Here is a 16,122-nt window from a genome sequence, read left to right on the forward strand (position 1 = left end):
CACCTACCCGCCATAGAAGCACCTACCCGCCATAGAAGCACCTACCCGCCATAGAAGCACCTACCCACCTACCCGCCATAGAAGCACCTACCCGCCATAGAAGCACCTACCCGCCATAGAAGCACCTACCCGCCATAGAAGCACCTACCCGCCATAGAACCACCTACCCGCCATAGAAGCACCTACCCGCCATAGAACCACCTACCCGCCACAGAAGCACCTACCCGCCATAGAAGCACCTACCCGCCATAGAAGCACCTACCCGCCATAGAACCACCTACCCGCCATAGAACCACCTACCCGCCATAGAACCACCTACCCGCCATAGAAGCACCTACCCGCCATAGAACCACCTACCCGCCATAGAACCACCTACCCGCCATAGAACCACCTACCCGCCATAGAACCACCTACCCGCCATAGAAGCACCTACCCGCCATAGAACCACCTACCCGCCATAGAACCACCTACCCGCCATAGAAGCACCGACCCGCCATAGAAGCATCTACCCGCCATAGAACCACCTACCCGCCATAGAACCACCTACCCGCCATAGAACCACCTACCCGCCATAGAACCACCTACCCGCCATAGAACCACCTACCCGCCATAGAACCACCTACCCGCCATAGAACCACCTACCCGCCATAGAAGCACCTACCCGCCATAGAACCACCTACCCGCCATAGAAGCACCTACCCGCCATAGAACCACCTACCCGCCATAGAACCACCTACCCGCCATAGAAGCACCTACCCGCCATAGAACCACCTACCCGCCATAGAACCACCTACCCGCCATAGAACCACCTACCCGCCATAGAACCACCTACCCGCCATAGAACCACCTACCCGCCATAGAACCACCTACCCGCCATAGAACCACCTACCCGCCATAGAACCACCTACCCGCCATAGAACCACCTACCCGCTATAGAACCACCTACCCGCCATAGAACCACCTACCCGCCATAGAACCACCTACCCGCCATAGAAGCACCTACCCGCCATAGAACCACCTACCCGCCATAGAACCACCTACCCGCCATAGAACCACCTACCCGCCATAGAACCACCTACCCGCCATAGAACCACCTACCCGCCATAGAACCACCTACCCGCCATAGAACCACCTTCATGCTGCTTTTTTCCACCACCTGTGTGCAAGTCTACCTAGAAGTTAACTTTTGCCCAGTGATTTATATGAAGATGTATTTAAAGCCTTAAAATGTAAAGTCCAAACCTTTTTTGTTTTGTGATTCGGAGATTCGGAGATTCGGAGATTCAGGGATTCAGGGATTGGGGATTCGGGGATTCGGAGATTCGGAGATTCGGGGATTCGGAGATTCAGGGATTCAGGGATTGGGGATTCGGGGATTCAGAGATTCAGGGATCGGGGATTCGCGGATTCGGAGATTCGGGGATTCAGGGATCGGGGATTCGGAGATTCGGGGATTCGGAGATTCAGGGATCGGGGATTCGGAGATTCGGGGATTCAGGGATTCAGGGATTGGGGATTCGGGGATTCGGAGATTCAGGGATTTGGGGATTCGGGGATTCGGAGATTCAGGGATCGGGGATTCGGGGATTCAGAGATTCAGGGATCGGGGATTCGGGGATTCGGAGATTCGGGGATTCAGGGATCGGGGATTCGGAGATTCGGGGATTCGGAGATTCAGGGATCGGGGATTCGGAGATTCGGGGATTCAGGGATTCAGGGATTGGGGATTCGGAGATTCGGGGATTCGGAGATTCAGGGATTTGGGGATTCGGGGATTCGGAGATTCAGGGATCGGGGATTCGGGGATTCGGGGATTCGGAGATTCGGGGATTCGGGGATTCGGAGATTCAGGGATCGGGGATCGGAGATTCAGGGATTCGGGGATTCGGAGATTCAGGGATTCAGGGATTGGGGATTCGGGGATTCAAGGATTGGGGGATTCGGAGATTCGGGGATTCGGGGATTCGGGGATTCGGGGATTCGGAGATTCAGGGATTCAGGGATTGGGGATTCGGAGATTCAGGGATTCAGGGATTCGGAGATTCAGGGATTCGGGGATTCGGAGATTCGGGGATTCGGAGATTCGGAGATTCAGAGATTCGGAGATTCAGAGATTCGGAGATTCGGGGATTCGGAGATTCGGGGATTCGGAGATTCAGGGATCGGGGATGTTTGTTGTTTGGGTTCCATTGAGGCAAATTTCCTATCATGAAGACCTAACAAGAAATGAGAGGAAATCTCCCCAAAGTAGGAAAGTTTCCCTCATTGGTTGTCATAAGAACATGTGACCATGGGAAGATTTCCTTTCATCCTCCATTCTGGTGATAAGCGCAATGCCTTCGATTTTCCAAAACTTCACCGGAATTCTCTGTTCCCTTTCCACCAATGCGACCCCCAAAGTCCTGCGACTGACAGTGGTGCCGCCACCTCTCCGCATCGATGGGAACGGGGGCCACTGAAATCCAAAGGCTGTGACTTGTCATGTGTCATGTGTCGTGTCGTGTCGTGTCATGTGTCTTGTCTTGTCTTGTCATGTGTCTTGTGTCATGTGTCTTGTCATGTGTCTTGTGTCGTGTCATGTGTCTTGTGTCTTGTGTCTTGTCATGTGTCTTGTGTCTTGTGTCTTGTCATGTGTCGTGTCATGTGTCTTGTCTTGTGTCTTGTCTTGTGTCTTGTCATGTGTCATGTGTCTTGTGTCGTGTCATGTGTCTTGTGTCTTGTGTCTTGTCATGTGTCTTGTGTCTTGTGTCTTGTCATGTGTCTTGTCATGTGTCTTGTCATGTGTCTTGTGTCGTGTCATGTGTCTTGTGTCTTGTGTCTTGTCATGTGTCTTGTGTCTTGTGTCTTGTCATGTGTCTTGTCATGTGTCGTGTCATGTGTCTTGTCTTGTCTTGTCATGTGTCTTGTGTCATGTGTCTTGTCATGTGTCTTGTGTCGTGTCATGTGTCTTGTGTCTTGTGTCTTGTCATGTGTCTTGTGTCTTGTGTCTTGTCATGTGTCTTGTCATGTGTCTTGTCATGTGTCTTGTGTCTTGTCTTGTGTCGTGTCATGTGTCTTGTGTCATGTGTCATGTCATGTGTCTTGTGTCGTGTCATGTGTCTTGTCTTGTGTCGTGTCATGTGTCTTGTGTCATGTGTCATGTCATGTGTCTTGTGTCGTGTCATGTGTCTTGTGTCTTGTGTCTTGTCATGTGTCTTGTGTCATGTGTCATGTCATGTGTCTTGTGTCGTGTCATGTGTCTTGTGTCTTGTGTCTTGTCATGTGTCTTGTGTCATGTGTCATGTCATGTGTCTTGTGTCTTGTCATGTGTCTTGTGTCTTGTGTCTTGTCATGTGTCTTGTGTCTTGTCATGTGTCTTGTGTCTTGTGTCTTGTCATGTGTCTTGTGTCTTGTCATGTGTCTTGTGTCTTGTGTCATGTGTCTTGTGTCATGTGTCTTGTGTCATGTGTCTTGTCATGTGTCTTGTGTCATGTGTCTTGTGTCATGTGTCTTGTGTCTTGTCATGTGTCATGTGTCTTGTGTCTTGTCATGTGTCTTGTGTCTTGTCATGTGTCTTGTGTCATGTGTCTTGTGTCATGTGTCTTGTGTCATGTGTCTTGTCATGTGTCTTGTGTCTTGTCATGTGTCTTGTGTCTTGTCATGTGTCTTGTGTCATGTGTCTTGTGTCATGTGTCTTGTGTCATGTGTCTTGTGTCATGTGTCTTGTGTCATGTGTCTTGTGTCATGTGTCTTGTGTCATGTGTCTTGTGTCATGTGTCATGTGTCATGTGTCTTGTGTCTTGTGTCTTGTCATGTGTCATGTGTCTTGTGTCTTGTCATGTGTCTTGTGTCATGTGTCATGTGTCTTGTGTCTTGTGTCTTGTCATGTGTCATGTGTCTTGTGTCTTGTCATGTGTCTTGTGTCATGTGTCTTGTGTCATGTGTCATGTGTCATGTGTCTTGTGTCTTGTGTCTTGTCATGTGTCATGTGTCTTGTGTCTTGTCATGTGTCTTGTGTCATGTGTCATGTGTCATGTGTCTTGTGTCTTGTGTCTTGTCATGTGTCATGTGTCTTGTGTCTTGTGTCATGTGTCTTGTCATGTGTCTTGTCATGTGTCTTGTCATGTGTCTTGTGTCTTGTCATGTGTCTTGTGTCTTGTGTCATGTGTCTTGTGTCTTGTGTCATGTGTCATGTGTCTTGTGTCTTGTGTCTTGTGTCATGTGTCATGTGTCTTGTGTCTTGTCATGTGTCTTGTGTCATGTGTCATGTGTCTTGTGTCTTGTCATGTGTCATGTGTCTTGTGTCTTGTCATGTGTCTTGTGTCTTGTGTCTTGTGTCTTGTGTCTTGTGTCTTGTGTCTTGTCATGTGTCATGTGTCTTGTGTCTTGTCATGTGTCTTGTGTCATGTGTCATGTGTCTTGTGTCTTGTGTCTTGTCATGTGTCATGTGTCTTGTGTCTTGTCATGTGTCTTGTGTCTTGTGTCTTGTGTCTTGTGTCTTGTGTCTTGTCATGTGTCTTGTGTCTTGTGTCTTGTCATGTGTCTTGTGTCTTGTGTCTTGTCATGTGTCTTGTGTCATGTGTCATGTCATGTGTCTTGTGTCTTGTGTCATGTGTCTTGTGTCATGTGTCTTGTGTCATGTGTCTTGTGTCATGTGTCTTGTGTCTTGTGTCTTGTGTCATGTGTCTTGTGTCATGTGTCTTGTGTCTTGTGTCTTGTCATGTGTCTTGTGTCTTGTGTCTTGTCATGTGTCTTGTGTCATGTGTCATGTCATGTGTCTTGTGTCTTGTGTCATGTGTCTTGTGTCATGTGTCTTGTGTCATGTGTCTTGTGTCATGTGTCTTGTCATGTGTCTTGTCATGTGTCTTGTCATGTGTCTTGTGTCTTGTCATGTGTCTTGTGTCTTGTGTCATGTGTCTTGTGTCATGTGTCTTGTGTCATGTGTCATGTGTCTTGTCATGTGTCTTGTGTCTTGTCATGTGTCTTGTGTCATGTGTCTTGTGTCATGTGTCTTGTCATGTGTCTTGTGTCATGTGTCATGTGTCTTGTCATGTGTCTTGTGTCTTGTCATGTGTCTTGTGTCTTGTCATGTGTCTTGTGTCATGTGTCTTGTGTCATGTGTCTTGTCATGTGTCTTGTGTCATGTGTCTTGTGTCATGTGTCTTGTGTCATGTGTCTTGTCATTTGTCTTGTGTCTTGTCATGTGTCTTGTGTCTTGTCATGTGTCTTGTGTCATGTGTCTTGTCATGTGTCTTGTCTCATGTGTCTTGTCATGTGTCTTGTCTCATGTCTCATGTGTCTTGTGTCTTGTCGTGTGTCTTGTCATGTGTCGTGTCATGTCATGTGTCGTGTCATGTGTCGTGTCATGTGTCGTGTCATGTGTCGTGTCGTGTCATGTGTCGTGTCATGTGTCGTGTCATGTGTCTTGTCGTGTCATGTGTCGTGTCATGTGTCGTGTCATGTGTCTTGTCGTGTCATGTGTCTTGTCGTGTCATGTGTCTTGTGTCTTGTCATGTGTCTTGTCATGTGTCTTGTCATGTGTCTTGTCATGTGTCTTGTCATGTGTCATGTCATGTGTCTTGTCTCATGTCTCATGTGTCTTGTCGTGTCGTGTCATGTGTCGTGTCATGTGTCGTGTCATGTGTCTTGTCATGTGTCTTGTCATGTCTTGTGTCTTGTCATGTGTCTTGTCATGTGTCGTGTCGTGTCATGTGTCGTGTCATGTGTCGTGTCATGTGTCGTGTCATGTGTCGTGTCATGTGTCGTGTCATGTGTCGTGTCACGTGTCGTGTCACGTGTCGTGTCATGTGTCGTGTCATGTGTCTTGTCATGTGTCGTGTCATGTGTCGTGTCATGTGTTCGTGTCATGTGTCATGTGTCTTGTCATGTGTCGTGTCATGTGTCGTGTCATGTGTCGTGTCATGTGTCGTGTCATGTGTCATGTGTCTTGTCATGTGTCTTGTCATGTGTCTTGTCATGTGTCTTGTCATGTGTCTTGTCATGTGTCTTGTCATGTGTCTTGTCATGTCATGTGTCGTGTCATGTGTCTTGTCATGTGTCTTGTCATGTGTCGTGTCTTGTGTCTTGTCATGTGTCTTGTGTCTTGTCATGTGTCGTGTCATGTGTCTTGTCTTGTCATGTGTCGTGTCATGTGTCTTGTCTTGTCATGTGTCTTGTCATGTGTCGTGTCATGTGTCTTGTCTTGTCATGTGTCGTGTCATGTGTCGTGTCATGTGTCGTGTCGTGTCATGTGTCGTGTCATGTGTCGTGTCGTGTCATGTGTCGTGTCATGTGTCGTGTCATGTGTCTTGTCGTGTCATGTGTCTTGTGTCTTGTCTTGTGTCTTGTCATGTGTCTTGTCATGTGTCTTGTCATGTGTCGTGTCATGTGTCGTGTCATGTGTCATGTGTCGTGTCATGTGTCTTGTCGTGTCATGTGTCTTGTCATGTGTCTTGTCATGTGTCGTGTCATGTGTCTTGTGTCTTGTCATGTGTCTTGTCATGTGTCTTGTCATGTGTCTTGTCATGTGTCTTGTCATGTGTCTTGTCATGTGTCATGTGTCTTGTCGTGTCATGTGTCTTGTGTCTTGTCATGTGTCTTGTCATGTGTCTTGTCATGTGTCTTGTCATGTGTCTTGTCATGTCTCATGTGTCTTGTCGTGTCGTGTCATGTGTCGTGTCATGTGTCTTGTCATGTGTCTTGTCATGTCTTGTGTCTTGTCATGTGTCTTGTCATGTGTCGTGTCGTGTCATGTGTCGTGTCATGTGTCGTGTCATGTGTCGTGTCATGTGTCATGTCATGTGTCGTGTCATGTGTCGTGTCATGTGTCGTGTCACGTGTCGTGTCATGTGTCGTGTCATGTGTCGTGTCATGTGTCGTGTCATGTGTTCGTGTCATGTGTCATGTGTCTTGTCATGTGTCGTGTCATGTGTCGTGTCATGTGTCGTGTCATGTGTCATGTGTCTTGTCATGTGTCTTGTCATGTGTCTTGTCATGTGTCTTGTCATGTGTCTTGTCATGTGTCTTGTCATGTCATGTGTCGTGTCATGTGTCTTGTCATGTGTCTTGTCATGTGTCGTGTCTTGTGTCTTGTCATGTGTCTTGTGTCTTGTCATGTGTCGTGTCATGTGTCTTGTCTTGTCATGTGTCGTGTCATGTGTCTTGTCTTGTCATGTGTCTTGTCATGTGTCGTGTCATGTGTCTTGTCTTGTCATGTGTCGTGTCATGTGTCGTGTCATGTGTCGTGTCATGTGTCATGTGTCTTGTCATGTGTCATGTGTCTTGTCATGTGTCTTGTCATGTGTCGTGTCATGTGTCTTGTCTTGTCATGTGTCTTGTCATGTGTCTTGTCATGTGTCGTGTCATGTGTCTTGTCTTGTCATGTGTCTTGTCATGTGTCTTGTCATGTGTCTTGTCTTGTCATGTGTCTTGTCATGTGTCTTGTCATGTGTCGTGTCATGTGTCTTGTCATGTGTCGTGTCATGTGTCTTGTCTTGTCATGTGTCTTGTCATGTGTCTTGTCATGTGTCTTGTCATGTGTCTTGTCATGTGTCGTGTCATGTGTCATGTCTTGTGTCGTGTCATGTGTCTTGTCTTGTGTCATGTCTTGTGTCGTGTCATGTGTCGTGTCATGTGTCGTGTCATGTGTCTTGTCTTGTCATGTGTCTTGTCATGTGTCATGTGTCGTGTCATGTGTCTTGTGTCATGTGTCTTGTCATGTGTCGTGTCTTGTGTCATGTGTCTTGTGTCTTGTCTTGTGTCATGTCTTGTGTCGTGTCATGTGTCGTGTCTTGTGTCGTGTCTTGTGTCGTGTCATGTGTCTTGTCATGTGTCTTGTCATGTGTCTTGTCATGTGTCGTGTCATGTGTCTTGTCATGTGTCTTGTCATGTGTCATGTGTATTGTCATGTGTCGTGTCATGTGTCTTGTCTTGTCATGTGTCGTGTCATGTGTCGTGTCATGTGTCATGTGTCGTGTCATGTGTCATGTGTCGTGTCATGTGTCATGTGTCTTGTCATGTGTCGTGTCATGTGTCTTGTCATGTGTCTTGTCATGTGTCGTGTCTTGTCATGTGTCGTGTCATGTGTCTTGTCTTGTCATGTGTCTTGTCATGTGTCGTGTCATGTGTCTTGTCTTGTCATGTGTCGTGTCATGTGTCTTGTCTTGTCATGTGTCTTGTCATGTGTCGTGTCATGTGTCTTGTCTTGTCTTGTGTCTTGTCTTGTCATGTGTCTTGTCATGTGTCTTGTCATGTGTCTTGTCATGTGTCTTGTGTCTTGTGTCTTGTCTTGTGTCATGTCTTGTGTCGTGTCATGTGTCTTGTCATGTGTCGTGTCATGTGTCTTGTGTCATGTGTCTTGTGTCATGTCTTGTGTCGTGTCATGTGTCGTGTCATGTGTCGTGTCATGTGTCTTGTCATGTGTCGTGTCTTGTGTCATGTGTCTTGTCTTGTGTCATGTCATGTGTCGTGTCATGTGTCTTGTCTTGTCTTGTGTCTTGTCTTGTCATGTGTCTTGTCATGTGTCTTGTCTTGTGTCTTGTCACGTGTCTTGTCTTGTGTCGTGTCATGTGTCTTGTCATGTGTCTTGTCATGTGTCTTGTCATGTGTCTTGTCATGTGTCTTGTGTCATGTGTCTTGTGTCATGTCTTGTGTCGTGTCATGTGTCTTGTCATGTGTCGTGTCTTGTGTCATGTGTCTTGTCTTGTGTCATGTCATGTGTCGTGTCATGTGTCTTGTCTTGCCTTGTGTCTTGTCTTGTCATGTGTCTTGTCATGTGTCTTGTCATGTGTCTTGTGTCATGTGTCATGTGTCGTGTCATGTGTCGTGTCATGTGTCTTGTCTTGTCTTGTGTCTTGTCTTGTCATGTGTCTTGTCATGTGTCATGTGTCGTGTCATGTGTCATGTGTCGTGTCATGTGTCATGTGTCTTGTCATGTGTCTTGTCATGTGTCTTGTCATGTGTCGTGTCATGTGTCTTGTCATGTGTCTTGTCATGTGTCTTGTCATGTGTCTTGTGTCATGTGTCTTGTGTCATGTCTTGTGTCGTGTCATGTGTCTTGTCATGTGTCGTGTCTTGTGTCATGTGTCTTGTCTTGTGTCATGTCATGTGTCGTGTCATGTGTCTTGTCTTGCCTTGTGTCTTGTCTTGTCATGTGTCTTGTCATGTGTCTTGTCATGTGTCTTGTGTCATGTGTCATGTGTCGTGTCATGTGTCGTGTCATGTGTCTTGTCTTGTCTTGTGTCTTGTCTTGTCATGTGTCTTGTCATGTGTCATGTGTCGTGTCATGTGTCATGTGTCGTGTCATGTGTCATGTGTCTTGTCATGTGTCTTGTCATGTGTCTTGTCATGTGTCGTGTCATGTGTCTTGTCTTGTCATGTGTCTTGTCATGTGTCGTGTCATGTGTCTTGTCTTGTCTTGTGTCTTGTCTTGTCATGTGTCTTGTCATGTGTCTTGTCATGTGTCGTGTCATGTGTCTTGTCTTGTCTTGTGTCTTGTCTTGTCATGTGTCTTGTCATGTGTCTTGTCATGTGTCTTGTCATGTGTCTTGTGTCTTGTGTCATGTCTTGTGTCGTGTCATGTGTCTTGTCATGTGTCGTGTCATGTGTCTTGTGTCATGTGTCTTGTGTCATGTCTTGTGTCGTGTCATGTGTCGTGTCATGTGTCGTGTCATGTGTCTTGTCATGTGTCGTGTCTTGTGTCATGTGTCTTGTCTTGTGTCATGTCATGTGTCGTGTCATGTGTCTTGTCTTGTCTTGTGTCTTGTCTTGTCATGTGTCTTGTCATGTGTCTTGTCATGTGTCTTGTGTCTTGTGTCGTGTCATGTGTCGTGTCATGTGTCTTGTCATGTGTCTTGTCTTGTGTCTTGTCACGTGTCTTGTCTTGTGTCTTGTCTTGTGTCTTGTGTCTTGTGTCTTGTCTTGTGTCGTGTCATGTGTCTTGTCATGTGTCTTGTCATGTGTCTTGTCATGTGTCTTGTGTCATGTGTCTTGTGTCATGTCTTGTGTCGTGTCATGTGTCTTGTCATGTGTCGTGTCTTGTGTCATGTGTCTTGTCTTGTCATGTGTCGTGTCTTGTGTCATGTGTCTTGTCTTGTGTCTTGTCTTGTCATGTGTCGTGTCATGTGTCTTGTCTTGTCTTGTGTCTTGTCTTGTCATGTGTCTTGTCATGTGTCTTGTCATGTGTCTTGTCATGTGTCTTGTCATGTGTCTTGTCATGTGTCTTGTGTCATGTGTCATGTGTCGTGTCATGTGTCGTGTCATGTGTCTTGTCTTGTCTTGTGTCTTGTCTTGTCATGTGTCTTGTCATGTGTCATGTGTCGTGTCATGTGTCTTGTGTCATGTGTCTTGTCATGTGTCTTGTCATGTGTCTTGTCATGTGTCTTGTCATGTCATGTGTCGTGTCATGTGTCTTGTCATGTGTCTTGTCATGTGTCGTGTCTTGTCATGTGTCGTGTCATGTGTCTTGTCTTGTCATGTGTCTTGTCATGTGTCGTGTCATGTGTCTTGTCTTGTCATGTGTCGTGTCATGTGTCTTGTCATGTGTCGTGTCATGTGTCTTGTCTTGTCTTGTGTCTTGTCTTGTCATGTGTCTTGTCATGTGTCTTGTCATGTGTCTTGTCATGTGTCTTGTGTCTTGTCTTGTGTCATGTCTTGTGTCTTGTCATGTGTCTTGTGTCATGTGTCTTGTGTCATGTCTTGTGTCGTGTCATGTGTCGTGTCATGTGTCTTGTCATGTGTCGTGTCTTGTGTCATGTGTCTTGTCTTGTGTCATGTCATGTGTCGTGTCATGTGTCTTGTCTTGTCTTGTGTCTTGTCTTGTCATGTGTCTTGTCATGTGTCTTGTCATGTGTCTTGTCTTGTCATGTGTCTTGTCATGTGTCTTGTGTCTTGTGTCGTGTCATGTGTCGTGTCATGTGTCTTGTCATGTGTCTTGTCTTGTGTTGTGTCATGTGTCTTGTCATGTGTCTTGTCATGTGTCTTGTCATGTGTCTTGTGTCATGTGTCTTGTGTCATGTCTTGTGTCGTGTCATGTGTCTTGTCATGTGTCTTGTCTTGTGTCATGTCATGTGTCGTGTCATGTGTCTTGTCTTGTCTTGTGTCTTGTCTTGTCATGTGTCTTGTCATGTGTCTTGTCATGTGTCTTGTCATGTGTCTTGTGTCATGTGTCATGTGTCGTGTCATGTGTCGTGTCATGTGTCTTGTCTTGTCTTGTGTCTTGTCTTGTCATGTGTCTTGTCATGTGTCATGTGTCGTGTGTCTTGTCATGTGTCGTGTCTTGTGTCATGTGTCTTGTGTCTTGTCTTGTGTCATGTCTTGTGTCGTGTCATGTGTCTTGTCATGTGTCTTGTCATGTGTCTTGTGTCTTGTCATGTGTCGTGTCATGTGTCTTGTCTTGTCTTGTGTCTTGTCTTGTCATGTGTCTTGTCATGTGTCTTGTCATGTGTCTTGTCATGTGTCTTGTCATGTGTCTTGTCATGTGTCTTGTGTCATGTGTCATGTGTCGTGTCATGTGTCGTGTCATGTGTCTTGTCTTGTCTTGTGTCTTGTCTTGTCATGTGTCTTGTCATGTGTCATGTGTCGTGTCATGTGTCTTGTGTCATGTGTCTTGTCATGTGTCTTGTCATGTGTCTTGTCATGTGTCTTGTCATGTCATGTGTCGTGTCATGTGTCTTGTCATGTGTCTTGTCATGTGTCGTGTCTTGTCATGTGTCGTGTCATGTGTCTTGTCTTGTCATGTGTCTTGTCATGTGTCGTGTCATGTGTCTTGTCTTGTCATGTGTCGTGTCATGTGTCTTGTCATGTGTCGTGTCATGTGTCTTGTCTTGTCTTGTGTCTTGTCTTGTCATGTGTCTTGTCATGTGTCTTGTCATGTGTCTTGTCATGTGTCTTGTGTCTTGTCTTGTGTCATGTCTTGTGTCTTGTCATGTGTCTTGTGTCATGTGTCTTGTGTCATGTCTTGTGTCGTGTCATGTGTCGTGTCATGTGTCTTGTCATGTGTCGTGTCTTGTGTCATGTGTCTTGTCTTGTGTCATGTCATGTGTCGTGTCATGTGTCTTGTCTTGTCTTGTGTCTTGTCTTGTCATGTGTCTTGTCATGTGTCTTGTCATGTGTCTTGTCTTGTCATGTGTCTTGTCATGTGTCTTGTGTCTTGTGTCGTGTCATGTGTCGTGTCATGTGTCTTGTCATGTGTCTTGTCTTGTGTTGTGTCATGTGTCTTGTCATGTGTCTTGTCATGTGTCTTGTCATGTGTCTTGTGTCATGTGTCTTGTGTCGTGTCTTGTGTCGTGTCATGTGTCTTGTCATGTGTCTTGTCTTGTGTCATGTCATGTGTCGTGTCATGTGTCTTGTCTTGTCTTGTGTCTTGTCTTGTCATGTGTCTTGTCATGTGTCTTGTCATGTGTCTTGTCATGTGTCTTGTGTCATGTGTCATGTGTCGTGTCATGTGTCGTGTCATGTGTCTTGTCTTGTCTTGTGTCTTGTCTTGTCATGTGTCTTGTCATGTGTCATGTGTCGTGTGTCTTGTCATGTGTCGTGTCTTGTGTCATGTGTCTTGTGTCTTGTCTTGTGTCATGTCTTGTGTCGTGTCATGTGTCTTGTCATGTGTCTTGTCATGTGTCTTGTGTCTTGTCTTGTGTCGTGTCATGTGTCGTGTCTTGTGTCTTGTCATGTGTCTTGTCATGTGTCTTGTCACGTGTCTTGTCTTGTGTCGTGTCATGTGTCGTGTCATGTGTCGTGTCATGTGTCTTGTCATGTGTCTTGTCATGTGTCTTGTGTCTTGTCTTGTGTCTTGTCATGTGTCGTGTCATGTGTCTTGTGTCTTGTCATGTGTCTTGTGTCTTGTCATGTGTCTTGTGTCATGTGTCTTGTCATGTGTCGTGTCATGTGTCTTGTGTCTTGTCATGTGTCTTGTGTCTTGTCTTGTGTCTTGTCACGTGTCTTGTCATGTGTCGTGTCATGTGTCTTGTCATGTGTCGTGTCATGTGTCTTGTCATGTGTCGTGTCTTGTCATGTGACTTTGTGTCTGGAGTCCCACTATTGGAAACGGCTTTATAAAATATTCAAATGACTTTAGTATTTGATTTTCTGATTGAATTTGTTGCTTTCTTCTTATAATCTCCAATAAAGATTCCCGGCGATCTTCCTGACTTCGATCTCTCGCCCCCCCCTCCCCCCAGGTACCATTCTATCCTGAGTGACTTGGACCAGCTGGACAGAGACACCCAGCAGCTCCTCTTCAGCCTCTATCAGTACAATGTCACCGGGGTCCAAGGCCGCGTTCCCACAAACCGGAGGAGGCGGGAAGCCAAGGATCCGCTTCCATTCCCTCTGGAGAAGATCCCAGCTGAGGAACGTTCCCACAGGGCGCCACGAAGTGTAGATTCCGGGCCTGAGGGGGACACCATGCCAGTCAACCGTCAGAACTGGAACATCGGCTTCAAACTGGTAAGTGACTTTGTACATCAATAATCAATAATAGTCACTGATAAAATAATGAAATGTAAGGAGGAAAGCTGAGATAAAACGGTCTATCCCCATTACTGACTTACCATGTTCTCTGTGTGGGGCGGCCATCTTGGTAGAGGCAGAGCTTTGGTTTTCTTATGTCGGTGCCTCCAGCAAGGGGGCGCTCTTTACGTCTAGAGGAAAAGAGATTTCATCTCCAAATACGGAAAGGATTCTTCACAGTAAGAGGAGTGAATGTGGAACAGACTCCCTCCAGAGGCGGATCAGATCAGAAGATTTCTATAAGAAAGGTCCGGAGTCTTTCCTGAATGTAGAGACCCGGGGAAAATCCGATCGCCTCTCGGGGGATCAGGAAGGAATTTTCCCCTGCTGTAGCACATTGGATCTCAAGCTCTGCTGGGGTTTTTTTCACCTTCCTCTGGATCAGCTGTGGGTATAGAATTGTGTATATGGGATTGTACGATATTATTATTTTTTGTGGTTGAACTGGATGGACTTGTGTCTTTTTTCAACCTGACTAACTATGTAACTATATAACTATGTAACTATATAACTATGTAACTATATAACTATGTAACTATATAACTATGTAACTATATAACTATGTAACTATATAACTATGTAACTATGTAACTATGAGAAGAGTGAGCAGCACAGAAGTGACATCACCAAACCTCTTAAAGGGGATATAAAGGTTCATTTTTTTATTTTCTAAATCGGTTCCTTTAATCTCGTGCATTGGGGGTTCACTTACTTTTTCCTTCCATTTCCCTTCTAAAGGTTTTTTTTCTTTGTCTGAATTTCTCACTTCCTGTTCCTCCTCAGTAAGCTGTTCTAAATGACTTTCCACCGCTCAGATGATGGTGGAAAGCTTACTGAGGAGAAACAGGAAGTGAGAAATTCAGACAAAGAAAAAACCATTTAGAAGGGAAATGGAAGGAAAAAGTAAGTGAACCCCCAATGCACGAGATTACAGGAACCGATTTAGAAAATAAGACGATCCTTTAAGATCAGCAGACAGAGGAAGCCATGCATTGGATCTCATGGGGTACCCGGCCCCCCCACATTCCAGAAGCTGCACTGCTCATCTTCAGGAGGAACTCCGGACAGAATGTACAGATTTGCATACTAGCTCATTATGCCTTTTTCTTGCAGTGAGTTTTTTTGGTTTTTTTTCCTCTTTAAAGCATTTTTGAGCTTTGGCAGCTTTTTTTATTTATCAGCCAATAGAGAGAAATCTCATGTGTTGCTGTTCTTCAGCTTTTTCATCACTTTTATTTTTGTTTTGGGGCCAATTCATTTATTTTATGTATTTATTTACTTATCATTATTTATGGAATGAAAAATCTCCAGGACGGCCGCACCCCATAGAAGAATCTTTATTGGTATTGGGAAATGTACATGAAAGATCGAATGTAATGAAGTGATAAAACTTTTATGTCACCATTTTCTACACCTTACATTCGATCTTCCAATATTCATTCTCTTTGTCATTCTCTATTCCCTGGAATTCTAGACAAGGAAACGTCTCGGTCTCTGTGCCGCATCCATGCATTTCGAGTCAAAAGAAAGATCTCTCTTCTGATTGGACTTTAACCCCTTGCCTACCGGGCGCATACACCCCCTTCCTGCCCAGATGAGATTTCAGCTCCCGGCACTGCGTCGCTTTAACTGACAATTGCGCGGTCGTGCGACGTGGCTCCCAAACAAAATTGATGTCCTTTTCCCCACAAATAGAGCTTTCTTTTGGTGGTATTTGATCACCTCTGCGGGTTTTATTTTTTGCGCTATAAACAAAAATAGAGCGACAATTTTGAAAAAAAACACAATATTTGCTATAATAAATATCCCAATTTTTTTAAAAATATATATTTTTTTCTTAGTTTAGGCCGATACGTTTTCTTCTACATATTTTTGGTAAAAAAAAAAAAATCACAATAACCTGGTTTGCGCAATAGTTATATTGCCTACAAAATAGGGGAAATAATGAGATAGAGAGATAGAGAGATAGAAATATATATATCATTTTTTACTAGTAATGGCGGCGATCTGCGTTTTTTTTTTTTTCCGGGACTGCGACATTATAGCGGACACATCTGACACTTATGACAAATTTTTGGGACCATTCACATTTATACAGTGATCAGTGCTATAAATGTGACTGGCAGGGAAGGGGTTAACCACTGTATAAATGTGTAGCCTTGGAGTGTTCTAACTGGAGGGGGGTGACTGGGGGAGGTGACCGATCTGTGTCCCTATGTACAGATCTCTCCTCTCTTCCTGACAGGACATGGAGCTCTGTGTTTACACCCCATCATTACACAGAGATCCACCAAAGTCCTTGCTTGAGTGACGGGTTATTTACATATCTTGTGCACTACCTTGCAGACATGCACAGCTTCTGTAAAGTGCACGATTCACATCCCCCTCCCCCTCTCCTCTCAAGCTCTCGCAGGATTGGCTGTCTTTCCTGTGTTTTGATTAAATGTTTTCAAAATATGGGGTGATCCACAGTTTTATTTCTTCATATCGATAAAGACGCCTTCTGTGGAGTGCGGCCGTCCCGATCTTCCTCGGGCTTGTGCAGGGGGCGGCGCCTGGGGGCTCCGTTAGGGCGGGGCTCCCGGAACAGATATGAAAGGCTGGAGCGGCAATCCTTGTTTTATTATTATTATTATT

The 16,122-nt window shown here is 45.2% G+C and overlaps 1 protein-coding gene across 3 annotated transcripts in view; it reads left to right on the plus strand.

Moving 5' to 3' along the window:
- LOC120921894 (amiloride-sensitive sodium channel subunit alpha-like) overlaps nt 1-16,122 on the plus strand; it is a 119,660-nt gene that overhangs the window by 67,182 nt on the left and 36,356 nt on the right. For all 3 annotated transcript variants that reach the window (XM_040334393.1, XM_040334395.1, XM_040334394.1), the window contains exon 3: nt 13,155-13,422. In XM_040334393.1, the coding sequence (XP_040190327.1) occupies nt 13,155-13,422 (268 nt within the window). The remainder of the gene's footprint in view (nt 1-13,154; nt 13,423-16,122) is intronic.

Source organism: Rana temporaria (assembly GCF_905171775.1).
Source record: "Rana temporaria chromosome 8 unlocalized genomic scaffold, aRanTem1.1 chr8y, whole genome shotgun sequence".
NCBI classification, from domain to species: Eukaryota; Metazoa; Chordata; class Amphibia; order Anura; family Ranidae; genus Rana; species Rana temporaria.